Below are 27,970 nucleotides of genomic sequence, written 5' to 3'. Positions count from 1 at the left end.
TTCATCATTTCTATATGACATATTCTAAAAACAAGGTTTATGTGATATAGTAAAATGTATTCATTCATTTAAAACACACAAACAGGGTCATCGTGTGTTCTCGTGTGTCTGTTCACTGTCTAATGAGAAATTCCTGTGATCATGTAACATTCAATATAGTCACTAGAGGGCACCAGATGTAAAGATTTCATGGTGCCTCCAGCACGCAGAACACACACACACACACACACACACACACACACACACACACACACACACACACACACACACACACACACACACACACACACACACACACACATTATTTAAACTGATGAAGAGACATATTATTTTTGATTGATGATCTAAGCCTGTATCTTATCAAAAACAGTCCTAGCACTTTGGTAAGTGAAGCTATCAAGCCTCACACATTGAAAATATTCCTGTAAAGCAGATGGGACGTCTGTTGTTACCAATTATGTCACACTAAACATAGTAGAAGTAGCAAAGTTACTCTCAGGAGAAATACTACTGTATTTATTTTCCTAGTAACAAAAGTTGCTTAAAGAAGTAATAGTAATTTGCAACAAAAAAAAATGTCTTGTCAAAAATGTATTTTTAACTGCCAGTTTAATTAAGTGTAATGTAAAAACACTACTCTCCCCTGCTGGGAATTTCCAGGTGTGTGTTCTGTAACGTTCCTTTAGTTGCACCTCCTTCAAAGCCATAGCCTGAGCAGTGTGTGTCACCTGCACCTGAAATCAAAAAATGTTTAACCTTGTTACTCAAGAGCAGGGACTTTCCTCACCTAAGCTATTTAATGCTGCAAACATATTCATGACACCTTTTAATTTACCATTTTCAAAGCATTTCTAACATCAAATGATGCTCTTAGAGTTGATAAGTCAATATTTCATAATAGCAGGTTACAAGTAGCCAAGATAGTTCTCTTCCATTATCAACAAAGCTTCCATTACTGAGCATCAATGTGGGAGAGCTTCTTGACTCCTGCACTCTTAGAATAATGGTTTTACCATCAATGGGATCATATTTTAGCACAAATATTAAAGTCAAACTGGCTTCAACATGTCTAACGCCTCTAGCAGATGAGAGATTCATTAAGAAATGGGTCAAAGAAAAGTCAGCGTTTTTATTTCACAGGGTGACCATACCTTATGTGGGTAGTCAGACCTCCGAGTGTGTGTGTATGTGTGTGTGTGTGTGTATGTGTGTGTGTGTGTGTGGGAAAGAAAAGGAGAGAGGTGCTGCCTTTGAGGATGCTCCCTGTGTGACTCCTCTCTCCTCCCTGGACACTGCTTGCTTGTTGTTTCAGTAAACAGAAGGGTCCAGAGATGATCCAAGACAAGCACACAGCCACCGCAGCCCACCCAGGAGCCAAGGTCAGGACCACTAACCTTCAGACACATACACACCCTCACACACTAAACCCGCCTAATAAATCATTTTCCAAGTTGACCCAGGAGTTTAATTTTAAGACTGGAACTCATTCACCTAAATGCTTGACACAAAAAACCCAATCTATCATGGTAATTGTTGAATCAAGAACGCCATTTCACTTATAATGCTGATAATCATATTTGAGTGAATTATTGAAGAAAAAAAAAAATCTATAAAACTCCAATAGCTAATTACATACACTGCATTTTCATCTCCATATTTCCTTTTGTGGCTTTCTCTATGAACGTTTTCCATCTCCTGAATATGCTGTGCTTGTCAGTATGACACACCAATATAAATATTTGAATATTTATACTAGCTGAAATATTTCTGTGACATAATTACCACCTTGTCTCTCAAACTTTGCTGCCGAGCACATGGAGATTCATTCCCACAAACTTTTTAGGGGCAATTATTTCTCACAGGAGTAATAATACCTACCACTTCTCTCCCATCCAGGACGGAGGTCTTTGAAACTCAAGAAGATAATTCCGACCCTTCATCTTCTCCAAAAGAGCAGGCTGTCAGGGACGGGCTGCACTGTCAGCAAGGGAAAGCAAATAGCACCGAAGGTAGAGGAACAGAAGTAGAGACGATAAAAGAGAATGAAAGGTAGGGAAGAGAATGCTTTAAAAAAAATAAAAAATGGAAGGGTTTCAGAGACTGAGACAGATCGAAAAAGGGAAAAGAAAAGGCCAGTGACTTCTCTGATGGCCCAGTGCTCACATATGGCTAGGCTTTGCTTGTATAGCCTAACTTCAAGGCGAAGGGCCCTGCAAACATAAACAGTAGAGAGGCTGCAGCTGGAGCAGGGAGGCAGCCGCTTGCTTACCGAGACTTTGCTACACTAAACAATGGATCAAGTGACGCACAGGCCTTTGGCAGTGCAACAGAGACCCAGGCGGCTCAGAAAAGCCTTTCTTCCGTACGTTTATATCTATGCTCTCTCAATATTTACTCCATGGGAAAACACACAATTTTCCATTGCTTTTGTTCTGAAAGGAGCAAAAGAGTAGACCTCCCTCCATACTGTCTCTCCCACCCTCAAGACAGGACAGGTTCAGAGAGGACAAGTATCTTTTTGTGCAAAATGTGGAGATGGGACACTATTTTCAACAATTATGCAGCTCTGTCTATAATTCCACCACTTACTCACATCTACAGCTATGTACATGTGTTGGGAATGAATAGATTCAAGCTTTCCTCCAGTGCAATTCATAATGATATTCTTGCACAGTCTATTTCCAGCAAAATGAGGATTAGTTTATCTTACTGTGTGCGTTACCGCATTAGAAACTTAGTGTGTGTGTGCATCTGTGTTATATCTCTTTTATGGACATGCACAGTGGGGAACGGAAGGGCCCAGGAGCCAGTGAATTAACCCAAATTACAGCTAACAGTTGCCGGGGTAACTGGATAGGAATGAGGGGCAAATGGTGTGTAATTTCCTAATGAAGGGGTGGGGGGGTTCTTTCTTTTTCACATTTAGAGACCTCCTCGGCCTGTTACCGTAACAACAGGAGGACTCTGTACCCCCCCCCCCCCATATGGTTGTTTGCTTGCTGAGTCACCTAAATGTTTTTTCATAGGCCTTGGATTCAAACTGTTTATCCTGTTCCCTCATAAACACCTATGATGGTCACCTAAATACACGTTTTTATTGATAATTACATTATTACAGTTGCCCTGAGGAGAATCACACACTGATGATACATGCTTCTTAAGCCTTAAAGGCCCTGAAAACTAATTTTCTCAATCAGCTTCTTACTATGAGTGATGGGATCCCATATGAACACACAGTTTCTGCCAAATTTGAAACCGATTTGGTTATTTCACATGAGAGATTTCTGTGTAAGTGTGTTTTTGTCTTGGCTCCTCTCACTGGGGCTCAGTGACAAAGCTGATGGTGCAAATTTCTTTGCACCAATCAGCATTTAACATTTCAATTCAAATTTAAAGACAGCTGCTTGGCGGTTTGCTTACTTTCAATCAAATCGGATTGATCCACACAGTCCTGATGAAGCACTAGTGAAACTGAAGTTAAATTGTCCTCTGTAACGTGAAAGTTTTCAACGTTTTTGCGACTGAGATCCTAAGAAACACACACCTCTGACCCACTATGTCACTCTGCCAGCTACTACAACCCATGAGCTAAATATGAAGTGTGGTTTGACAGGGACGGTTAGTCCCAAAAGAGGTATTTTGCTGTCAAAAAATATTCACAAATGTATATATTTGTCATATTGCAAGAGATAACAGAACAATTAACACAGAGACAAAGGATGAAGGATCAACTTGAGAATTTTATTTTTATTTCACCTTCTTTAAGATATGACTACTATAAATGTTTTATTTTCTACTTTTCTTATTTAGTCATGGATATTTATTGTTATAGCGGCTTAAATGTTTTAGGCATTTGTACAAGAGCTAGTTCTTAATCAGAGACTGTCTGCAGACCTTCTTAACACATTGCAGAGTGAATGTATGGAAACCTGAGTCAAAGATGACTGGATGCCCAGGTCAGCAACTCATTCACAGCTTTTTACAAATCAAATCAAACTACGTATCACAATCTGACTTCTGCAAATAAACCTACATTGACAGGGCCGCCCCGTCTGACTGTCCAGTTTATAACAGACTCACATACACCCAGGTTATGGTGGCAGGAACTATAAACAGACGTCTCACACACAAAGAAAGGAGACACTAATGGGAGAACTGGAAAAACACGTCTCTTTGGTGGTATTTCTCGTGACTTCTTCGAGTTATTGCAAATTGCACCATGGCATATAATAAAATAAAATACAATCATCAGGCTGACTTGAGGAATCAATAATCATTCATGGTGGTTATATGTCTCACTCAAGATCCTTGACAGAATCCTGCAGTTAGCATTAAGGATAACACAGCTTTGTTTGCCACTGAGCCGTGCTAGCTGGCCTCTGATAGCCTACAACCACTGTCAATCAGTTAGTAAGCCTTTCTATTGTCAGTAAAATGCTAAGCCTCTCTGCTATCTCACTTGAACCAGACTATGACCACAAAGAGACAGATAGGGATCTGCAAACCTCAGTTGTGGGTGAAACAGAAAGAGAAAAGCAGAGAGGGAAGGGTTTGGAGGTTGGGATAAGAGAAAGGGCTTTTTATTCTCCTCAGTCTGTGATTTAAACAGGTGTGACAGATGTGTGACCTCAGTATATGTGTGAAGATCGTCATGATCTACCACCCAGAAGGTCTACATGCATGCACACGCGTGTGCGCGCGCACACACACACACACACACACACACAATTTACCGAGTTGCATGTTCTGTTGAGGCACGTAGTCCTTTCTCTTGTTTATTGATAACTATCAGCACTTTCTCATTTCTGCTAAACATAATACAACACTTAGACAGTGCAGCTCTCTTTGGGGTTCTATTTACTTAAGTTCAACAGCTGAAAGGTCTGACCCAGCTGTGAGGTACAGCACATGCATGCGCACTCATGCACATACATACACAGTAAGGGCTTACCTTGTATTTACATTACAGCTCAGCTATGAGTTTGATATGTCACATAAGTGTTTTTGCTCATTTGGAGTAGTGCAAATTATTTTGTCACCAGTTTGAAACACACTTTAAGAAGTGTGAGAGGACGGATAGATGGATGGGTGTGAAAATGACTCTCCATCCCTCTTCTCTCAGCTCCACTAAGTCTTCAACTGCTTATTATTTCACTAATAGCACAGCAGCTTCCACTCTGAGGGCCGTTTGTAGCACAACTGAGCCGAGCCTAAGACTATCAGATTACTGTGCAGAACACTGTGAAGGAAAACAAACCATCTACACAATGTGCACACTCGCATGCGAGTGGGAAGCAATGAGGTGTTCAGAGTGACAGAGACATAACAGCCATTAGGGAGTTTTAAGTGATATCTCTGCAGGGCCACCAGCAGTCCCTGGGTGGCAGACATGGTATCCAATAACGATAATGGCCAATGCCTACACCGCGTTGGGTTTTCTCTGTCATCCACTTAACATCATATCAGGTGCAGCAACAGTTTGAGCATTGACAGTGAGCTTTAACTACATATGCACACAAGAGGTATAAACACATTTATATATAATGTTTATTTTTCCAATTTTTATAGAACATTGAAGAACCATCGAGGCTGAAACAAGTAGTTGATCAGCAGATAATTCATTTGCAATGATTTTGATAATCGTTTGACTGTTATTTCTTAAGCAAACATGCCAAGCGTTTGATAGTTTAGCTTCTCAAATGTGAGAATAATTCTGTTTTTTTCTTATTTTTCTTGTTAGTGACAGCCCTTTATTACATATTTACAATTTACCATTGTGATTTGTAAAAGAAAAAAACTGGGAGGAGCGCTTCTAGTATCCTTTTAACCACATGGAAGGGAATAAAGTTCACGGAAAGGAGGAAGAATTCTGACTTAAAAAGTCATACAAAAAACATGTCCAGGCACTCAAGGTTGGTTACAAAAAATTATGAAAGGCCTTTAATTAACAGAGCAAGACATTGAAAATAATAATTATTAGTCACACCCTGAGGAAGGCCCAAGCCGATACGCGTTGGTGTATGTTCAATGTCTTGCCCTGTTAATTAAAGGCCTTTTATCACTTCTTGTAACCAACCTCGAGTGCCTGGACATGGTTTTTTTAATGACTTTTTTTAGTCATAATTCTTCCTCCTTTCCGTTACCATTGTGATTAGTTTGGGCTTGAGTAAATGCCTATGTGATGACACATTAGAGTGCAGCTCCAGGTATGGGTTAGGTAAGAAAATGTGGAAATAAAGCAATAACTTCTATAAAATACACAAAGGTTTAAATTCCCAGAGTGATTAACACTCTGTTTATTCAAGTAACAGTCAGCATTAGTAACTTACTAATTCAATGAACACAAATATTTTTAAAAAATCTGAGTAAATAAAAGAAATGGTACGCATGAGATTTTAAAATAATAAAATATGATGTGAGGCAGGAAAACCTGCTTTAAATGTCCATTTAGAACTGCAGAAGTAAAAAGTACAGAAGGGAAAAATAAACTTTTAACGCTAGTTAAATCGTCTCTCCTGTATTACTTTTTCCACAGGAACTTCTCATTAGTCTTCCAGAGACTCTTGCTGTCCTCTTCTCCAGACTTACCTCTTGCTGCAAAGTTAGTGTTGATGCAAACCCTCTGCACTTCTGCTGGATCTGTTAACCTGTTGATGCTCTCCTCATTACCCTCATTCAAGATGTCCCAGAAATCTTTGCGACTGCCCTTTGATACCACCTGGTGTGCACGTGATTTGTTTGAGTTTGGAGAGGACAAGGAGTCTATGAGGCCTGCTAAACCAGAATCAGTTTTGAGAGTGATTTTGGATGGAGATGGTGTGGTGAAACCTGTGCTTACTGACACGGAGGAGCGAGCAGGGGGTGTTTTTGGGGCGCCTCTCTGTTGTGCACCCCTGGGTTTGGGTTTTAACAGATCATCGAGGATTGAGGTGTCTCCTATCAGATCTGTGAGGAGGGAACGATGACTGGAGGTGGATGCGGCCTGCTCACGAGGAGAAGAGGTCTGACGATTTTCTCTCTGGCCTTGAAAAGTTGCACTGGTTCTTGAAGGCAATTTTTGCTTTTGCTCCCTTCCCTGTGCTGTGGGTTTGGATAATGTGGTGGACCTGCCATGGCTGAGGTCCGAAGAAGAAGGGATATCTCTGTGTATGCAGTTCAGCCAAGCAGCAACCTCCCCAGACCCCAGACCACTGCTGCTGGCCCTATCCAAGCCAAGACCACCACCAGCTCTGAAGGCTCCAGAACTAGAAACACTACCCCTCTTTGTCCTCTCATGTCCTCTGGCAGTGCAGACCGGCTCCTCCGGCTCCTCGGACTCAAGGCTTGGAACATCATTAAGAGGTTCTAAGACATTCTTTTGTGGGATCTTTTGCTTTTTCTGGGGTGATAGAACATTTTTTTGTGGGTTTCTATGCTCGGGAACATCATCTTCTGGGTGTCTAGACTTTTTCTGTGGCTCAGAGGTTTCAGGCTTAGTTTTAGGTTCAGTATTCTTATGAGTGTCTTTAGGCTTCTGCTTCGCTTTTGGAACATGCTTTTGTGGGGTTTTGGTATGTGTGTGAGATTTTGCGGCTGTTATGGTGGATGTTAAGGAGGTAGTAGTTAAAGAGGAGGAGGTCTGTGCTGAATCAGGTTGTGGGAAGTTGTTTGTGACTGTATTGGCCAGGTCAGGGTGGTTCAGTGAAGTGTAATACTGTCGTAGCCAGGCCAGTCTCTGGGTTGAGTTTCCTCTTAGTATCTCCACTGCAAACTGATGGACTGAGGGAAATTTGAATGTTTCTGCCATTTCCTCCAGCTGCTGCCTACACATGAGCACACAAAGGACACAAAGACAGAAATGATTGTGAAAAAGCATGTATGCACAGAAAAATGTGTATGTTTTTATAACTAATATCACCTGCTAATATCGTGTGAGTTTATCACCATATTTACACACGTACAGTTAGTACATGGCCTGAATTTGGCACATTTGAGCATACAGTAAGGTACTTTAAATCACACAAATAACATTGTCTTTAAAAAACCCACACGGTCTACTCTATAGTATTAATCAGATATTCTGTGGGTCTGTCAGGCCTAGCCTAAGATGAACGGTTTGCCACATATTCAGCCTCATATCCAGACCCCATTTGCAGTATGAGGTGTTTTTCCTGAGCTCCAAGGCAGTCATTAAAATGTTGGTCTAACCAGACTCAGGGACAGAAACACTTCAAAGTCACTGGTGGTACAGCAGCAATATGGTGGTATTATTACCATTTGTGGCTTTCACTGGAAAAACAATAAATAAAAGTAACAGCGGTAAAACACGACGTGCATGTGGATTTAAAACATTAAACAGCAAGGTTAATTGAGAGGATATCAATGTAACTAGTCTGTATTTTCACTCCCTGGTGAACCTCTGGGCAGAGATACAGTCTTCCCCTTAGCCATAAAGGTGTCTGTATACAAGTGTTTGGGAAGGCAGGGGGCGGAGGTGATGCAGCAGGACAGAGGTGTGTATTAGAGTACTGTGTGTCTGTATATGTGCGTAAATGCTTGTTAGGACGTGTGTGTACTGTATATCAGTGTGGGTTTTAAAGTCCTCGGGCGACCAATTTTGGTACGTCTCAGAAGGGCTGTGGTTGTGAAGGGGAAAACTCCTGCACTGTTGAGCCTGAACATAACTGGGTAATCTTTGGCATGATGCTGGGAAATAGGTGGAAGGGAAAGCTCAGAGGTGGTCTAAAACACACACACACACACACACACACACACACACACACACACACACACACACACGGGGGCGCTCAACACCATATCAGTGGTAAGTTTTGGCCTACTTCCCTACACTGCCAGGAATTCCTCTCTTTCGACTTCACTCTTTACACCCCCTTTCCTCCGCTGGCCTGATTTATTCTCATTTTATACCATGCAGGCCCCTTTATCTTAAGTCATTCATTCTCCTTCACTATCTGTGAACTGTCTACCCATGTCTTTTTTTTTCTCTTCTACCATACCATCTTTTACCCTGCTCATGGTAAATCCATCATCTCATGTTCTGCAACCTGTTTTTATCTCTTCCTCACAGACTTTTTTGCATTATCCTAACTGCTATCGCCTCTGTTCTTTTTTTTTCACCTCACACTCTTTCAGTACCTGCATATGGCCTGGGGAGTCTCTCCGATGATGAAAGTGGTGCGTCTGGTGTGATGCACACTTTTGTGGGTGTAGGTGACTGGATGGTCCACACTGGGCTGCTCAAGTCTGACAGTAGAAGGGCAAGGCTGACTGTCTGGTGGGCTCGCTGACAGGCTCTGATACGATCACACAAAAGATGCCAAATAATGACACTTTAAAATCAAACACCTCTAATCCAAAAATCAAGAAAAAGTAACCCACAGTAGTCCACAAACCTCATTATGAACCATTTTTTTAAAGATATTTTGCCAGGTTTGCTCACCAACTGTTGGCTGAAATGTGCAGGTGTAGGTTGACAGGAAAGTGGATGTAAACATGCAGCATTATGAACCACAGATTTGAATATAGGTAACCTACACTGCTGCTACTCATCAAGCACAACTAAGTCATCGTTAGGCTACAAAGAACAGTATGCGTTTACAATCACTCTCGCGTCATAGTGAGCATGTGTGTGTCTGATACAGTGCTGGCAAGCCTTATTCTGCATGCCAATGTGCAATTGCCAGGCACACTTTGGTAGGTAACAAGTCTAAATGACAGTTTACAGGGAGGCCTGTGGATTACTGAGTAATCCTGTCACCGTTTCTGGAAAAATACATTCCTGTTAAAGGGGCGCTATGCAGTTTTGGCCATTTCTTCACCGCTTTCTCGCTTTTTGCTTGCAGGCTTCTCTATAGAGCTCCCCCTACAGCTTCGGAATAAATATTTGGCAGCTCCGATGTTTACTTGTGTCTGCTCACCGGCCAAAAGTTGCAAGGGTGGTTTTTCCGCTCACAGGCGCTAGGGGGAAGCGAGACGATCACCATTCAACTCGAAAAAAGTCATATAACCATTCCAATGACTCCGAAGCTGTTCAGTTAAGGTAAATTAAGCTAAACAAACTGCATAGTTCCCCTTTAATCTTTGTCAAATGTAACTCAATTTATCTAATTTGGGATAGCAAGATACAACCACAGTATTATGTTTGAAGAATCACTGAACCAGACCAATGTTAGGGCAGTATGTACCTCCTGGGTTCCTAGAAGGTGATTGGCTGGGAGCTGAGAGTACATCTTGCGCTCAAACACGTCTCGTACAGCAGCTCTACTGATCTGTTCCTCTGCTTTGCTCCCACCAACCACTCGCTGGTTAGAGTGGGTGTACACCACCTCGTGTACACCCCCTTTAGACAGAAATATACATCATAAATGTTGAAATTAAGTTCATAAAAAAATCATTTGGCATATAAAAATAGGTACTGTATCTGACCTAGCACACTGTCGATAGTTCCATCCTTTTCTTTGGACGCCGGGGATGTCTGACTTTTCAGACTTGTAAATGAAAAAGCTTTGCACATCCCTGCTTGTCTCTCTGTTCTGTCGGTTGTTGCCGCTCTTTGACCATCTTTTGGCAACTCAACTCGGGATCTGTCTGTCTGTGGAGATGTGAAGTGACATCCTGTAGATCTCCCTTTCTTAACAGGAGTGTGTTCATCTTCTGAGGATGATGTGAATGTGTCTATTTCTTCTGTGTATTTGGATCTGGCCTTGCGCCCAACGCTTGCACTTTCCCTCTTTCTGTTGTTGTCCAACCTCTCTCTCCCACGGTTACCTCCTCTAGCATGTGATTTGAAGGCGTCCCTCTTGGGCCACGTCTTTGCCTCCATGTCCAAATCCTCGGATTCATCGGAGTAACTCTCAAAGCGGCGCACTTTCGGAACTGGAGTTTTGAGCTTGTTAGGTTTCTTCGTATCTGGTGAGGAATTTTCATCACTCTCCTCATCTACTGTAATTTTCTTATCCGTCCACCCTTTCAGGCCCTTTCTCTTTCTTAAAGCATCATTACTCTGTTTCAATAGAGACACCCTGTCTTGTCTCCCCGCATCTCCATTCTCCCCATCTTCTCTGCTGGAGATGTCCCAGGTTGTTGTTTTCAATTTAGGGAGACATACTGCATCATTTCCTATATTGGAGCTCTTGCAGATGCCAGAGGATGTACTTTCAATCTTTTGATCCTCAGCATCTTCCTCAGGGGGGCTTTCGAACCCCGGACTACTGTCCCCTTCTGCTAACTCTGGTTTTTCTTTGACCCTTTCGAAAAGCCTGGAGAAACCGTGCTGGAGAAGACTCATTCGACCAGAACCAGTGGCAGCATTCGCACCCCTGTGGCCATCCACTGCACTGGGCTTTGAAACTTTCCTCTTAAGACCCTGCTCCTCCTCATCCTCTTCACTCCCACTGCTGAAGTCCAACACCCCTCTGGGGACCTTTGATGCATTTCTGTTATCCTTGGCTGGTTCATCATTCAGTACAGGGCCATTTCTGGGGGGAGAATCTCCAGGTTCCTTAAATAAAACAGTAGAAACGGCTAAAGAAAAGTAGGGACAGATTGCCATAGAAAGAGGTACAAGGTAGGTAGTACGAAAACAAACAAAAAAAATGAAAATTAAAAAGAAAAAAACACATATTCACTGTTTGAGAAAGATTTAGCTGCAAAATAACACAAATGGGCTACAAATTCCTAACTTCCCTTGTTCATGCCATCTTTCAGTGGACCAGCCCATGTGAGATGCCATTGTGTAATACAGAACAGATGTTTGTTACAATAAATCATAATACAATTTGATATGTGATATATGCATAGCATGATGTAATATGAACAAAACATTGGGGTCATAACATTTCCTGGAGTTATATGAATGAGCCTTTATGGGAGCGACCACCAACTGTGATTGTAACTTCACAAATATGCCAACAAGATGACTCTTCCCCAGTTTTGCATGTGCGTGCTTACACGCCATGAGCCTCTCTCTGTGCATGTTAAGGCACCCCAGTGTATTCTGTATTTTTGAAAGATTCTAAAAAGGGCCTCAGTGGAGCAGCATCCCTGTAAAAAGGACCTGGCTAGGAACAGGATGATAAGGGGTATCACTGTGTAAATAAATAGCTGAAAAGCAGAAGATAGGCTTCGGTGTGGTCTGCTCCTTCCATTAGGACACGCAAGTAATTACATCCAGCTGTTTCACACAGCATCAGAGAGAAAGTCAGAGGCAGACAAAGAACCTCATCCTTCGCTGAAATGCAAAGAATTGAGTGTAAAAATGTAGTTTTTGTAAGCCATGGCCTTAAAGTGATCCTCCGCCGAAATCTATTGCATTTTTAAAAGTTTTAAATACTTGAAAGGGTTTCTGCAAAAAGTTTGTAGTTCTCACACTGACAGAGAACAGGAGCAGCGGTAAGCTTCACTTCAGCCAGTTACAACGGATTCAAATTGTTACAGGTTTGCACGGCAAAAAAATGATCAAAACCTCACTAGGAACTTCTGAAAATACTTGGCTAATGCTCAGTATGTTGCAAACAATCACAGTCTGGCAAATGCACTACATCAAGGGAGAGTGTCAGTCAGAGGAAGATGATAGGGTGACATAAAAGCAGTGTAATGAGCTATATTTTGCTGAAAATATGACGACTGAACCAGGAGTCGTTTGAGAGATTTCCATGAATTGTTTTGTTACTTTTTCCCCACTATAAAAAAACCCCATTGGAATCTATTGTAACTGCCTGAACTCAAGCTAACCACAACTGCTATAAGTGCTACAAACTTTTTACAGCCTCTTTTAAAGCCAACAGCAGGGTGCGTATGTGATACTGACAAGAAAAATATTGGTCAGAGTATTACTTTCTCCTTGTTCTTTCTTTAAAAGTAACATCATTTGTCTCATTTTGACGTGGGGCATTTTGGAATAAACCCCTTAGAAGAACTGGAAGATCACAAGACAAAGATGACTCGAGGAAGCAATAAAGAAAAGAGTTTGAGCTTAAATGAGATCGCAAGAGTAGGTTGACTGACAGACAGGAAGGTCCCCGTTTGAGGTATCCCCTCTTTCACGTGGGAATAGGAGGATGAGTGGGCCGCCTGGGAGAGAAGACGGAGTGAGGGATGGGAAGATAGTGGCCCTAGTGTTCTGGGTCTCTGAGAACGGCAGAGTTACTCACGCTAAGTCCCTTCGTCTCCTCCTCCTTCTCTCCGCCTGTGTGTGTGCTGCTGGTCATTACACCGGCCTCCACTCGTCCTTCTCGCTGACATGAAGAGGAAAAGTGTGAGACACATTTATCAAAACATCACATTTATCATGAAACACCATTTCATTGCACATCAATTTAATGATGTTACAATCATCAACAAAGACTCTTATCTCTTAGTTTTTATTTGTCCTAGGCAGTATATGACAGACGTTTAAGTGTTTTAGGTGTGCAACTGATATTCTAATATTCAGAGGAAATTACAGTAAGTGCAACATGCCTCCTTTATTCCTACATTAAACTAGTTAAGGGTTTCCATTACTAGTCCATGTGGTTATACACATACTTTAAGAGAAAATGACCTTTATGTATTTATGTATTTTAACTGGGGATATGAATCAGTGGGATGAGGGGAGTTGAGGCAGTACGCTACAGTAGAACACATCATCAATCAAACAGTAAAAGGTGTGTAGGCTGTCTAACCTCTATTATCTTGCGGGTGAGGCATGTCCCTTGGGTCTGTAGCCTGAAGAGGTTTTTGATCCCAAACAGCTCCCCCTTATGGACACCATGCCCCTGCACTGCCTCGAAGTACCGCCGCGCACTCTCCTTGCCCACAACTGAGCACTGCAATTGCTGGAAGATGGGAATCAAGGTGCAGATAGGTGCTTATAGAGCTACTGACACAGAGCACTGAGCTCACATTTGAAAGCAATTGTCAAAAAAAGAACTTGTCAGATGCAGTACAAACCGTTATTGTAGCATTTCAGTATTACTCTGTTATTCTTTTATTTGTGTGTGTGGTTATAATTATCTGGTACCTGTTTGTAAACTTGTCTAAGGTAGATAACCTCTTCTACAGTCCCCAATGAGATCAGCCTAAGAACAGTCACATCCCTGCACTGGCCAATACGATATGCCCTGAAGAGAGATACAAACACAGTCAGCACAGAACATGACTAGGTACAGTCATGTGAAAAAATTAGGTCACCCATGCTAAAGTTGACTAAAAAGAGGAATAAAAAAAAAAAATCATCTTTTGGAAAGTGATCTTAATGCCTTAATTGAAAAAATGAGGAAAAGCCCAACCTTTAAGGACACCAATTTTCTTTGTGAATGAATAATGTAGCGTAAATAGATAAATGTTCTTCCTTAAAATACAGGGGGCATAAGTAAGTACACCCCTATGTTAAATTCCCATAGAGGCAGGCAGATTTTTATTTTTAAAAGGCCAGTTATTTCATGGATCCAGGATACTATGCATCCTGATAAAGTTCCCTTGGCCTTTGGAATTAAAATAGCCTCACATCATCACATACCCTTCACCATACCTAGAGATTGGCATGGGGTACTTTCCATAAAATCATCTCTCAGTGCAAATCAAACCAGCTATTAGGCTAACTGAAATAAAACCATGCCAATCTCTAGGTATGGTGAAGGGTATGTGATGATGTGGGGCTATTTTAATTCCAAAGGCCAAGGGAACTTTATCAGGATGCATAGTATCCTGAATCCATGAAATAACTGGCCTTTAAAAATAAAAATCTTTAATTTAACACAGCGGTGTACTTACTTATGCCCCCTGTATTTTAAGGAAGAACATTTATTTATTTACAATACATTATTCATTCAAGAAAATTGGTGTCCTTAAAGATTGGCTTTTTCCTCATTTTTTTTAATTAAGGCATTAAGATCAATTTCCTAAAGATGATTTTTTTATTCCTCTTTTTAGTCAACTTTAGCATGGGTGTCCTAATTTCATACCTGCAAACTCACAAGTGCTGAAAAAGGTGACACAAAAAAATAAGTTTTTCCCGGTGCTAAAACGATACATTTAAAAAGGTGCCTGAACTGAAAGAATTATATATATTTTTATAATTAAATGATTTATTAAAAATGTAATAATAACTTATAACAATAACTTATTTCACCAGTAAATTCCTGTTAACAACAACAAAAAACACTGGATGGGAAAAGGGTATTTTACAATTACTTTGAATGCAGCACGAGGCTGGCGATGAGAGGCTGAGTCTGTGTTGTGCTGTGTTTCAGACAGCGGCAGCTACAGTCTGGTGTTACAGTCCTCTCCAGTGAAATACAGTCACACTTTTACACCGTTTAGCTGTCAGCATTTTAACCGTGTTTACTCCAGCTGCTAGCTAACGGTAGGCTAACGTTACCTGCTGCCAACTGTAGCGTTAACTAGCGTCCCGTGCGGCGATGTTTCTGTTTCCTCTAAAGTCCGTTTTCGGAGAATCAGAGAGAAGCGCAGGCATTTAAGAGGCACCGAAATCCGCGTCGATATTCGGTCCGGTAGATAACGGTCGTTAAGGCCCCGGTGCCGTATTAGTACCGGGTCTCGGAGCCCCCCCCCCCAAATAAAAACTCTTTGGATCTACGCGATTCACGTGGATGACATTTTCCCATTCAAAACGGCGTTTTTCGCCGAAAAGCGACTAGTTTGCAGGTATGTAATTTGTTCACATGACTGTACGCTATACTGGCAGTTACAGTGCTTTTTTAAGCTGGTCAAGAGAAGCAGCAACATGATAAAATACTGTGTAAAGTCAAGATATGGCCCACAACCTACCTGTCAATAGCTTGGAGGTCATTGGCTGGGTTCCATGTGGGGTCAAAGAGCACTACCACATTGGCCCCTGTGAAGTTAAGACCAAGACCACCCGCCCTGATGGAACAAAGTCAATTACCAGCAGATTCAAGGTTTTGAATATGTTTAAAATAAGCACTCACTGAAAAGAAAGCACCACTACAGGGTTAAAATGTGAATGTGAAATCTAAGAAGACACTACTTCTCTGTTTAATTGTTATTGTTCGACTAACATGGTGGAAACCAGGCAGAGGTTGATGTGAGTGGAGTTGTTGAACTCTTTGACAATCTGCATTCTGTCTTTGGATTTGGTGGTTCCGTCCAACCTGCTGTAGTCCAGCCCCTCTGCCATGCAGTAGCTCTCCAGCACATCTAACAGCTGACGGGTTCAAAAAACAACACAATTGTGAAGGGTTCCAAACGGATGAATCAACTGTGTAAAAACTGACATCTCTACATCTATTGTGTAAATTCACTCATGGTCAAGGTTGAAGAGATTTGTATGAGACAAAATGTAACAACTAGACAAACAAATTTAATTAAAAAATTTTTTTTTAAATCCCCAGGCATGTATATGTATAAATTTAATATATGGGTAATACAGAGTCTTGCGCAATCAAAACAGTATGGGCCATTTTATTTCTATGGTATGGGCTCTATGATTCCTAAAATACTTCATATTCATATTATAATAGTCTAATATTATTATTATATTATATAATATTATTATTATTATAATTCATCAGCTGAATGAATCCACTCCTAGTGGGTTTGTTTACATCTGTCAACCCCGTGGCTCTGGCCGGGGAGGTCGTCTCGCGATAATCTACCGCGAGAAGTGGAAAGTCTCGCCGGTGTCTGTGCCTGTCTCCAGCTCGTTTGAATCTGCTGTCTGCAAGTTGTCTGGTTCCACTCCAACTATCATTGCTACTGTCTACCGCCCCCCTAAACCGAACAGTGAATTCTTAAATGACTTTGCTGCTTTTCTTACCCACTTATCCTCTCTCTCACCAAACATAATACTACCACACTATCCACATGGACAATATCAATCTGCCTCTCACCAAAGACTTCACCTCCTGCTTAGAGAGTTTTGGATGTAACATACCACTTTTCCCACACACTCCAAATGACATATTCTGGATTTATGGTGCACTATGCGTTCCTGCATGGTTTCAGCGCGATTTCATTTTTGTCTCAAATCGTAGGCATCGGTCCTTGATCCGCTAGCTGCCTGCCCCCCCCCCCCTTGTTTTGAATTTACTTGGAACGTCAACAGAAGTAACGTCATGCAGGAACACATAGTGCACCTTTAATCTGCTGCTCTGGTGTCACCCCTTCTGACCTTACAGCTGATGAACTCCCCATAACTGACCACTTTCTCCTCTCATTTACAGTGAAACTCACTCTCTCCATCTATAAAATACCACACCTTATTTCATTTCGGAATATAAAGAATATCAACCCCGCCACTCTCACTTCAAGTATCCACTCCTCCTGCCTTCCTGACACTCACAATCTATCTACCCCCAATGATCTGGTCTCTCATTACAACACTGGACTCCATAATATTCTTAATTCCCTTGCTCCGTTAAAAACCACATTGGTTTCTTTTTCCATCTCTGCCCCTTGGTTCACCCCCGATCTTCATCTCATGAAAGCCAAAGGTCGGCAACTTGAACGTCTTCGTAGAAAAACTGGTCTCACTATTCACAATAACCACATCTTACGTTATACGGACTCCATTGCTAGCACCAAAGCCCACTACTACTCCAGTATAATCACTGCCAACAAAGGAAACTCCAAGTCACTGTTTTCCCTACTTAACAATATCACCCAACCCCAGGACTTTCTCCCCCCTCACTTGTATACAACTTCCTTCTGCAACTCCATTATGTCCTTTTTCACTGAAAAAAAATCAAGAACATCCACCAGCACCTTGGATCAATCCCTCACCTCAGCATCTCAGCCGACTTTCACCCATCCACTCATTCTCCTCCTTCCAGCTCCCCGATATTTCAGAAATCACAGAACTCACCCAGAAATCCAAGCCATCCACTTGTCAACTTGACCCCCTCCCCCCACAACTTGTGCATGCCTTCCTTCCCCGGTCCCCCTCATTTCTGCTATCATCCACTCCTCTCTCACCACTGGAACTGTCCCTACATCCTTCAAAACTGCTTCTATTACCCCTACTTTGAAAAAACCTGGTGCCGACCCCTCCAACTTCAACAACTTCTGTCCTATAGCCAATCTACCCTTCATCTCCAAAATCCTTGAAAAAACAGTTGCCTCTCAACTCCATTCTCACCTATCCCACAATAGCCTGTATGAACAGTTCCAGTCCGGTTTCCGCCCACTCCATAGCACTGAAACAGCACTTATCAAAATCACCAACGACCTCCTTATGGCAGCTGATTTTGGACTCCTCACCATCCTCGTCCTCCTCGACCTGAGTGCAGCCTTTGATACCATCTGTCACTCCACCCTCCTCAACAGGCCATCTTCCATCGGCATCACCCACACTCCGTTAGACTGGTTTACATCTTACCTCTCTGGACGCACTCAGTTTATTCAACTCAAGTCTTTTAAATCCATTCCCTCCTCCGTCACTTCAGGTGTGCCCCAGGGCTCTGTCCTGGGGCCCCTACTCTTCATCATTTACCTCCTTCCCCTCGGCAATATCTTCCGCAAATTTAACATTCACTTCCACTAACCCTAACCCTCGTCCACTCTTCTGCACACCTCCCTTACTGATTGTATCTCTGAAATAAAAACCTGGTTCACACAAAACTTCCTCAAATTAAACAGTAATAAAACCTTATGAATGCCAATGAGGTTCTCCTCATTGGCACCAAATTCACTTTATCCGAAACCGACAGTTTTTCTCTCACTATTGATAACTCCTCCATTTCACCCTCCCAAGGTTAAGAGTCTGGGTGTCATCCTTGACAGCACACTATCCTTTCAACCCCACATCGATAACATTACCCGGTCTGCCTACTTCCACCTACAAAACATCAATCGTCTCCGCCCCTCCCTTACCCCCTACACTGCCGCCATCCTTGTCCACAGTCTCATCACTTCCCGGATTATTGCAACTCTCTCCTCTTCTGCCTCCCTCACAAATCCCTCCATAAACTTCAACTGGTCCAGAATTCAGCTGCCCGCATCATATCTCGAACCCCCTCCATCCACCACATCACTGCTGTCCTCCAACAGCTCCCGGTCCAGTTCCGTATCCAATTCAAAGTCCTCCTGTTTACATTCAAGGCCACCCACAACCTCGCCCCCCCATATTTGTCTGATCTCCTCCAGGTTCCCACTCCCTCCCGCTCCCTCAGATCCTCTTCCTCCATACATCTGTCTGTCCATTTGGGAGCTTTCATGCTACCACTCCTGCCTTGAAAAGGCTGTCGTTTATATAATATCACCGGGAGCGAAAGGATATTTAAGTCGGGTACAGCTGCAGCCTGGAGACCTCCCGTCTCATGCCCTCCCGGCTTGGTGCAGTCCGCAAGCTTTGACTTTTCAAAATAAAAGCTTGTGTCTGGTCCGTTATGTTTTCGTACGGTGTTTTGGATGGTTTTTAACTAAACAGTACGGGAATCATGCTAATTTCATCAGATGTCTTAGTTACAACACGATGGAGCTAGCAAAGCAGTTTTGTGTTTATATGTGCGAGCGGGATTTATTCAGTTTGGGAAATCCCACGGTCTCTAAAGCTACAGTTCAAATTGTCTGGCTGACTAAATAGGGAGGGACCCATCTGCTAGCGATAGGGGCCCGAGACAGAGAGCTACATGGATAAATATGCACCAAACAAGCCACTTTGAAATGTTGCTGTTCTCACAAATACAAAAGCTGGGTAACCCTCCCCCCCCAGACTAAAATAAAATTGGATGACCCTCCCCTCAACAAAGAATAAAAAGACACGACCCTCCCCTATTTTCCTATGGTGGTCCATTCCATAAATACCGAATGGTCCCTTATTATTATTATTATTAAAAAAGCAAAACGTAGGCCATGAAAATATGACCTCATAGCAGCCAGTTATCATACGGTCTCTGATGACAGCAACCATTAGACCTTGCAGAGTCTTATTATCTTTAAAACTCTTATCACCCATTTTTACTTTATTAATTAATGATTTAATTTATTTGTTAATTACTATTATTTTTCTGTTTTTGTCATTACTTCTAATCTAATCTACTAATCTCATCAAACAGGTATGCGGGGTGGGAATTATCTAGTGGGCTCACAGCAGCCCTGGTTTAAGGGAATGTGGGTTCGGGATGATGATGTGAAAAATATGTATAACACACACATGCACTTAGTTGTACTGTTGTACTATATCGTCGTGCGAATAAAACTTTTTGAACATAAAACTCTAATTGCCCCCAGGTATAAAATTTCAAGGCTTACCAATAATCTATTTCATGACAAAAAAAATGTCTCCCACTACTATTTTTTCTGTAAACAAGTAATATGCTCCAAAAGCAGTGGCAATTTAGAGTGTTCATTCAAGCCTGTTGTTGTGTTAAAAGGCTGAATGGATAAGACCGGGTATAAAGCTCTAAAACCAAAAAGCATACTTCCCTTTTAAACTACATCACTGTGAGCTTCAAATTGTTTTTCTACGGGGAAAAACCTCGCCATGCTGCTCATCCAACTCTCACACAATATATATCTGCACTCACACGGACACAAAATATTTTGATTTCAATAAACACAAAGTACCTACACAAACACAGCTCTCACCTTGGTTGAGAAAGAAAAAATAAGTATTTTATCTCTCCTTTGCAGGTAATGTTTCAGCAGCTTCTGCAAAACCTGAAAGGAACACAGATATGTTCACCCACACTGAAACAACCTATAATGAGCAGGTGACTGAGTCTCTGTTCCCAAATCATACCTTCATCTTTCCACTGTACATCGGGTCTGACAAGGCCTCAAATGCTTCGTCTTTGCATCTCTGCACAAAGTCTGGAAACTTTTGGAATACCTTTGCACAGATGCCACCCAAATACTTTTCCTGGAAGAACCAAATGTGACATTGTGAACTAAATACATGAGAAGGTATGAACTTAGTCCGTAAAAAACAGTCCAGGATATAGCTCTAATGATCAAGTATAGCAAGTCAGTAGGACAACACGTTTCTACCTGTTTCTTGCTGGTGCCTGCAGTGCACTGAAGCAGTGCTACATGGTTGGCAACCTTCCTCAATATGGTCAAGTAACTAAAGTACAGTGCCTTCATTTGTGCCCCTTCTGAGTTTGTCTGCAATAAGAGAAACTGATATTATTTGAGGGCTCAATGTTTACGTTTTCAACCATATCAACGTTTTGCGTGAATGTAACTCAAATGCAAAAATGAAAGGTTCCATTGGACGATGGTAACGGGCTCCAATGTAGTGTTTTGAATTTCATTGCAGTACACTATATTTAAAAAGTAGAATGCAAACTGTACACCTACATGTTTTTCTGATTCAAGGGATGTGAGTGACACCTATAAAAACGTTGTTCACATAAAAGCACATACAGCTCAACCCTTACAATTAAGTTTAACACATAACAATACACAGCATACAAAAGGCACACAATGGTTAAAGGGGTGAACTTACATCATAGCAGCATCTTCCCCGGGTGCGTCCACTTTGACAGTCACATTTCTCTGAAGACCTCAGCATTAACATCACATCTTCAGTGTCCAGCACTGTCTGATACACAGTCTGCTGAAAGTCTGTCAGAGAGCAATACACTACCTTTGCAGAAAACACAACACACGCTTTATTTATTGGACCTTCATCTGAATGTTATGATAATGGAATATTGTCATGTAGATGGTGAATATTGAGTTTCCAGAGAAGAGGAAGCCTAGTTTGACTTCACCAATCTTACCCGGTCATCCTTCTTAGGCAGTTGTTCCTTAATGAGAGCTTTAGTCCTTCTGAGGAACCACTTGGAAATCTTCCTCACCAGGGATCTGACGGTCTTCCTCCCTGTAGCTAGGGCACGTTTGGTTGCACTGTGCCTCTGGGCTTGCTCAATCGGATCTGAAATATTGTTCTTGAAATGTCCTAAGCTGCCAAGACAACCAGGTATGGCCCTAAATAGAATAAAAAGTATATGAACGTGAATAGGAAGTTTTTTCAGCAAAATGTTGCAATCACATCACTTCCACTACAGGGGATTCCATTTGTGAAATGTATTTTCAAATATGCAAATGACAAATGTGTTGTAATATAAAAGTCTCTTAACCTACCAGTCCATGACACACCACAGCTCCTCAAGGTTGTTCTGTAAGATGGTGCCAGTGAGGCCAACTCTGATCTGATGAAAATATGTAAGTGCAAAGGTAGCATCAAAACCATGGTCCAAATGCAAAGCTAAGCCTACTATTGTTTAGCAGCTTATCATGATGGTGGTACAATTCAATCTATTTTCTAAAGCAGAGATGAGGACTGCTAGAGTCTAGTTACACACTAGTAATAGTATTATGAAACAATAACACAAACATAAAGCACTCTGACCTTACATTTCAGATCCTTCATGGCCTGAGTGATCTGAGAGTTTGGATTCTTTATCTTGTGGGCCTCATCCACAACCACAGCAGACCAGTCTATACTGCAGGAGGGGGGAGGGGGGTATATTTTAGTCACAGAAAAAAAATACAAGTACAGAAACTAATTTATAACATATTTAAGAAAAAAACTAAATACATGTATACATAAAACATGTAATTTGTGATGTGTTTGTTGCTTGTGAATGTTAAGCACGGTTTTTACTTATTAAACTGATCCAGACAAAGGCGCAGAGTCTCATAGGTAGTGAGTGCGATCTCAATGCGTCCCTTTTTGATGCGAGCCAGCTCCTCCTCTTTCTTCAGCCCGTGGACCACCACACACTGGAAGTGACCCCATGTGTCCAGTTCATCTTTCCAGTTGTAAAGCACTGACAGTGGGGCCACAATGAGGAACAACTAGACCACATCATGGAAACACCAAAATTGTGAGGATGAAAAAGCAATATTCATATCTGTAGATTTACACTGTTGCTGCACTTGATTTAATGCAACTGGTATTTTATGATTAAAAAGTCTTTATGGAACTAGCATATTTCAATACCCACTTTGTCGGGTTTACTTTGCTTGGAGGGTATCTGACTCTGCAGAAACTGAGGCCTGTTGTTCTCGATGTCCTCCCATGTGCCTGTTTTGTGCAACACAGCAGCAAGGAAACCAATGACCTAAGATAAGATCAAAGAGGTGGAGAGAATGAAAGCGAGAGCCAGCCATGTAAAGAAAGCATGCAGACATTTAAACAATTCTGAAATTAGATGTGCAGCTAATGTACTTTGTACCTGTACAGTTTTTCCCAGGCCCATGTCGTCCCCCAGGATACAACCTCTGGAACTAATGTAGTTGTTGTACATGAACCTAATACCTTCTCTCTGGTAATCCCTCAGGTATCTGTTGATAGTGTAGGGTACTATGTCCCCATCAACATCACTCAACTCTAAGGGGACACATAGCCTGGTGTCTGTGATGCTGCTGGGAAACACAGGCTTCTCCTGGGTGAAGTGATTCAAGCCCGGTCTCATGAGTTTGGAGACAGGTACAGCTTCCACTTCTTCTTCTTCTGCATCTTTATTATGGTCAGTGAAAACCACCCATGCCGTGGTATCATTATTATGAGAGGTGGAGGTCAGTCTCTTATTTATGGTGGTTTCTCGCAGGGTGCCATCTCTTGGGTCAGGAACCAGACAACTGTCACCTTCACGCCATGTTGCTATTAAGTAATACAAACATGTCATTAGTTAAAAAAAATTAGTTTTTTTGCAACATATCAAAAACAAAAATACAATTTCTACTTCACCAAAGAAACACACCTACAGTAGTTTGGATATTAGTGGGGGGTGTTTAGTCCATTTTATTTATTTTTTTCACATTCCTACTATTATTACGTTACTCTCTATAATATATTATTAAATAGTATTTGTGTTTGGCCCATCTAAACACCAATGTGTCCCATTGATCGAATCGGAGTAACGTTACGTTAACTAGCTAGCTAAGTTAACTTAATGTCCCCTGAAAAGGAAATATGTTAAATATGGCTAACTATTAGCTAGCTACAGAATCTTTGCGTAGCCGTAGAGTTGTGTAAATCAGTGTCCAGCTAAAATGTAGCAACAGGTAAAAACATACATTTCAAACCTTTTTCAACTGCAGAATTTGAAGCCATCATGACACATTATTAGTGTCCTCCCCCCTCTTCCTCTTCACTGTAGAATGCTAGTTAGCTTAACGTAGCTAACATGATTCAGCAAAAGAAAGAACGACGACAAATATGTAATGAAAAACTGAGTCGCTTTTACTTGTTCTCCGGTTAAGTTCATGTATCTTCCCAAAAGGTACACAGACACACACACACAGCAGAACCAACTAAAGCTCCTCTGCAGCTTGCTGAATATTTATCTATTTTAACAACGAGTAACGCACTTTCGAGGTATTTCACAAATACAATTTAAACGTTCCAAATTACAAATTCCGTTAAAACCGTAGACTGTATAAATATGTTTTAAATACATTTTTTTAAATAATGAATGCTTTTCTGATTCAGCCGTTTTGTTCTAAGGGGGGAAACACAATTTCACTGTCGGACATTGTGTTGAAAGTGCTGCGTAGAATCAAAATTACCTTTCTATGAAATAACATTCATTTCAATGATACAAAATTATTTTATTATTAAAATCTGAGCAGCGGTTACGCCTATGTGAAAGAAAACAATGTTCTCTTCATTGCTCTTATCAGTTTATAAACTATATAAACATAAATGAAATAAAATAATTTGTGCAAATATGAACAATATGCCATTAACGCAAGTAAATTGTAACATTTCGGGCCTGCACTACAGTAATGCCGTGTGCAGTTACTGTTTGGAAGAATACTGGTACTCACATGTTTGTATTTTTATACCTTAAATTATTTATATTATTTTGAACATATATATTTTTTTTAAGATTTTCCCTTTATTGTAGTGACAGTGGACAGACATGAAAGGTGGAGAGAGATGGGGGATGACACACAGCAAAGGGCTGCAGGTCAGATTCAAACCCAGGCCACTGCAGGATTCAGCCCACATGGGGCAAACGTGCTTACTGGGTGAGCTAGAGAAGTTATTAAGCATTTAGCAGACAGTAGCATTACTTCACTGAAAGCAATTAAACATCTGCTAAGATGATTTTAGCATTATAAATACTTGGTCACTGTATTTAACTACAAACCTTTAGTAATTTTAAAAAACAAAAAAAGATGGGGTTAAACTGTGAGTGCAGAGGCTGCGAGAGCACTGACCCTGATGACCTTCTTAGAGAGGAAACACAACAGCATTGTCATAACAACCAAAGAGAGTAACACAGAGAACTTTTCTGCAGAAAATGCGTGGGAATGCTGAATAGCTAAATTGCTAAAGCTAAACTGAATTAATAAATCCTTAAGAAGAGGTTGAAATAGTGAGGATAGTTGGAAAAGTATGAATGGTTTTAATAACCATGAATTTCATAAAAAAGTTGAACAACACCACTAATGTATAAAAGATATGGAATATTTAAAGGTTTTTTGAAAAGCTGACGCTGAACTGAATTGTTGGCTTGAAAAGTTCAATGCCAAACGATGTAGAACATTGTGAGGTCTGAATTTATTTTCTAACTGAAATTATGAATAAGTGTGGAAGACTTACAACTACTATGACAGACAGAGATGAAAATGCAGAAATATGAAAGAAATTGTTTGAAAAATCTCAAATGGATTGCACTGCACTGCACTGCAAAAAACTTGGAAGTTGAAATGTAAAATTGTCAGTTGGAAGCTGAACTGCATTACCTTAGTAAGCTAAGAGCTGAACTACATTTCTAGAAAAGCTGGAAGCTAAACTGTAATACTGTCAAAAGTAGAAGTTCAAATAAACTTGACTAAAAAGGCTGAAAGTATAAATACTTTGTGTTATTATCAGACATATCCATTGCATAGAACAAAAAAGCATGACCCTAAAGAGCTGAGAGGTGAATATATTGCCTGAAAAGAAGTGGGCTATATCCATGGATGAAATCACTTATCACAAATGGCACTAGAGGGAGGGAGGGAGGGAGAGAGAGTGAGAGACAGAAGGAGGGAGGGAGACAGACACAGAGACAGAGAAGGAGAGAAACAGACAGACAGACAGAGAGAGACAGACAGAGAGAGAGAGAAACAGAAACAGACAGACAGACAGAGAGAGACAGACAGAGACAGAGAGAAACAGAAACAGACAGACAGACCGAGACAGGGAGAAACAGAAACAGACAGAACGAGACAGACAGAGACAGACAGAGACAGAGAGAAACAGAAACAGACAGACAGACCGAGGCAGGGAGAAACAGAAACAGACAGAACGAGACAGACAGACAGAGACAGACAGAGACAGACAGACAGACAGAGACAAACAGACAGACAGAGACAGGGAGAAACAGAAACAGACAGACAGACCGACGGACAGTGGAACGCAAAAGATATAGACTAATGTTCATATTACTGCCTGTAGTATTCAATTCAACTGTCTGTGAAAGTGTTGTCATGGCTACTAATGACCAGTGACCATGTTTGTAAACACCCTTTGATCTCTGTGATGAGATCTCTTTGATCTGTAATCAGTTAACGACCGTGTCACCTGCTGAACCTGTCACCTGTGCCACACTGCAGCTATTCAAACACACTGAGAGCAAGCTCTCAAATAAAGGCTCAGACTGCCAAAACTATAAGGGCTATCAGTCAAATGACCTCATCCTGAGCACCACTAGGGTCAGTGTAACACTTATCAGTTCAATTTTCTAAGCACAAACGGACATTTGGAAAAACAGAAAAATGGGTTAAAATATCCAATTTTTCATTTTTTCCACCTTGACAAATTACAACATTGGATCTTTAAACTGTTTTCCAATTTTCTGTTTTTATTCAGAGGATCAGAAATTTAGAAAATTACAAAATTGTGTCTGGGCTCCAATTATTCAATACTGCAATGGTATTCTCTCCCTCGTTCCGCCTAGCTACGTCCCGCCCCCCCACTCGAAACCATCAGTTGCAAGCACCTCCGACCCCAAAGTCTATCAGTTTGTTTCTTTTTGGTCCATATGACGTTAATGACCTGCGTATTCCACAAAGCAGAGGGAGAGAATACTATTGACTACCAATTGAATAATTGGAGCTCATACGCAATTTTGTAATTTTCTCAATTTCTAATCCTTTGAATAAAAAACAGAAAATTGGAAAAACAGGTTAGAGATCCAACTTTTTAATTTGTCAAGGTGGAAAAAAATGAAAAATTGGATATTTGAGCCCATTTTTCTTTTTCCAAATGTCCGTTTGTGCTTCGAACTGAACTGAACTTGAACTGATAAGCGTTACACTGACCCACTAGGCCTTTGTGAATGTATTGATATAAAATGTATGTGGATAAACTTAAAAATGTGGGCATATCAGCGATTTAAAAAAGTGGTTCACTCTGCATTTTGCTCAGAAATGTGGAGGATGTTTAACAGGGCAGCGAATGGAGGAAGATTTGGAACTCTTGTCATTTGGAAGCTCACCGAGCCAAAAGTATAAGTCATATCGCATAACTCAGCACATTGGCTGACACTAGACAAAGATACCTACGTTTTGATGTATAAATTGTGCATGACAAGTAAATATTGTGGGTGTGAGAGAAATTTATAGAGAAGGGACAAAGATAATTTTGTTAAGGCTCTGTGCTCTGGCCGATGACATCATCCACTCTAACTCTCGTAATACACACCCATTATAATTGATAAAAATTTCCTGAAATGTACACTAAACTTAAACAGCTTTTTCACAAAAACTGTAAAAGATATCAAACACAAATAGCCTAATACCTTAAGTTTTTGTGAACATTTTAAAGTTTGTTTGGCGTCTGTAGGTGAAAGTATGAAGGAGCTGAAAATTTTGGGAGCAGAAGACGATTTTAAGGTTTTGAAGAGGGCTCCATTGACTTTCAATGTAAAAAAAAATTAAAATATGCTTAATATTTGAAAAAGTATAAATAGTAGAAACAATGTTGAAGAAGTCCCATCATCTGCTGAAAGAGCTGAACATTTTAAAAGTTTAATGGTTTTAATAGCTGAACGTATGTAGA

The 27,970-nt window shown here is 41.0% G+C and overlaps 1 protein-coding gene across 4 annotated transcripts; it reads right to left on the bottom strand.

Annotated features, from left to right (window-relative positions):
- Positions 1-3,731: 3,731 nt before the first annotated feature.
- On the bottom strand, positions 3,732-24,256 carry ercc6l2 (excision repair cross-complementation group 6-like 2). Of its 4 annotated transcripts, none has more exons than XM_078250955.1 (20): positions 23,992-24,256; positions 23,148-23,575; positions 22,917-23,033; positions 22,574-22,767; positions 22,319-22,412; positions 22,051-22,118; positions 21,687-21,894; positions 21,410-21,550; positions 20,950-21,066; positions 20,702-20,821; positions 20,548-20,619; positions 16,020-16,165; positions 15,769-15,864; positions 14,000-14,099; positions 13,662-13,814; positions 13,152-13,235; positions 10,426-11,500; positions 10,185-10,339; positions 9,136-9,293; positions 3,732-7,802 (listed from the first exon to the last, which is right to left on the bottom strand). In XM_078250955.1, the coding sequence occupies exons 1-20, from the start codon at positions 24,029-24,031 to the stop codon at positions 6,521-6,523; spliced, it is 4,848 nt and encodes a 1,615-aa protein (XP_078107081.1). In that variant the 5' UTR covers positions 24,032-24,256; the 3' UTR covers positions 3,732-6,520. The 4 variants fall into 4 exon arrangements, with proteins under 4 accessions (XP_078107081.1, XP_078107082.1, XP_078107083.1 ...); XM_078250956.1 differs by having other exon boundaries at positions 24,001-24,256; XM_078250958.1 differs by lacking the exons at positions 3,732-7,802; positions 9,136-9,293; positions 10,185-10,339 and having other exon boundaries at positions 11,377-11,523.
- Positions 24,257-27,970: the final 3,714 nt, after the last annotated feature.

This window comes from Sander vitreus, chromosome 5 (genome assembly GCF_031162955.1).
Source record: "Sander vitreus isolate 19-12246 chromosome 5, sanVit1, whole genome shotgun sequence".
Taxonomy (NCBI): domain Eukaryota; kingdom Metazoa; phylum Chordata; class Actinopteri; order Perciformes; family Percidae; genus Sander; species Sander vitreus.
The sequence above is the reverse complement of the archived record's forward strand: the minus strand, read 5'-3'. Positions and strand labels throughout refer to the sequence as shown.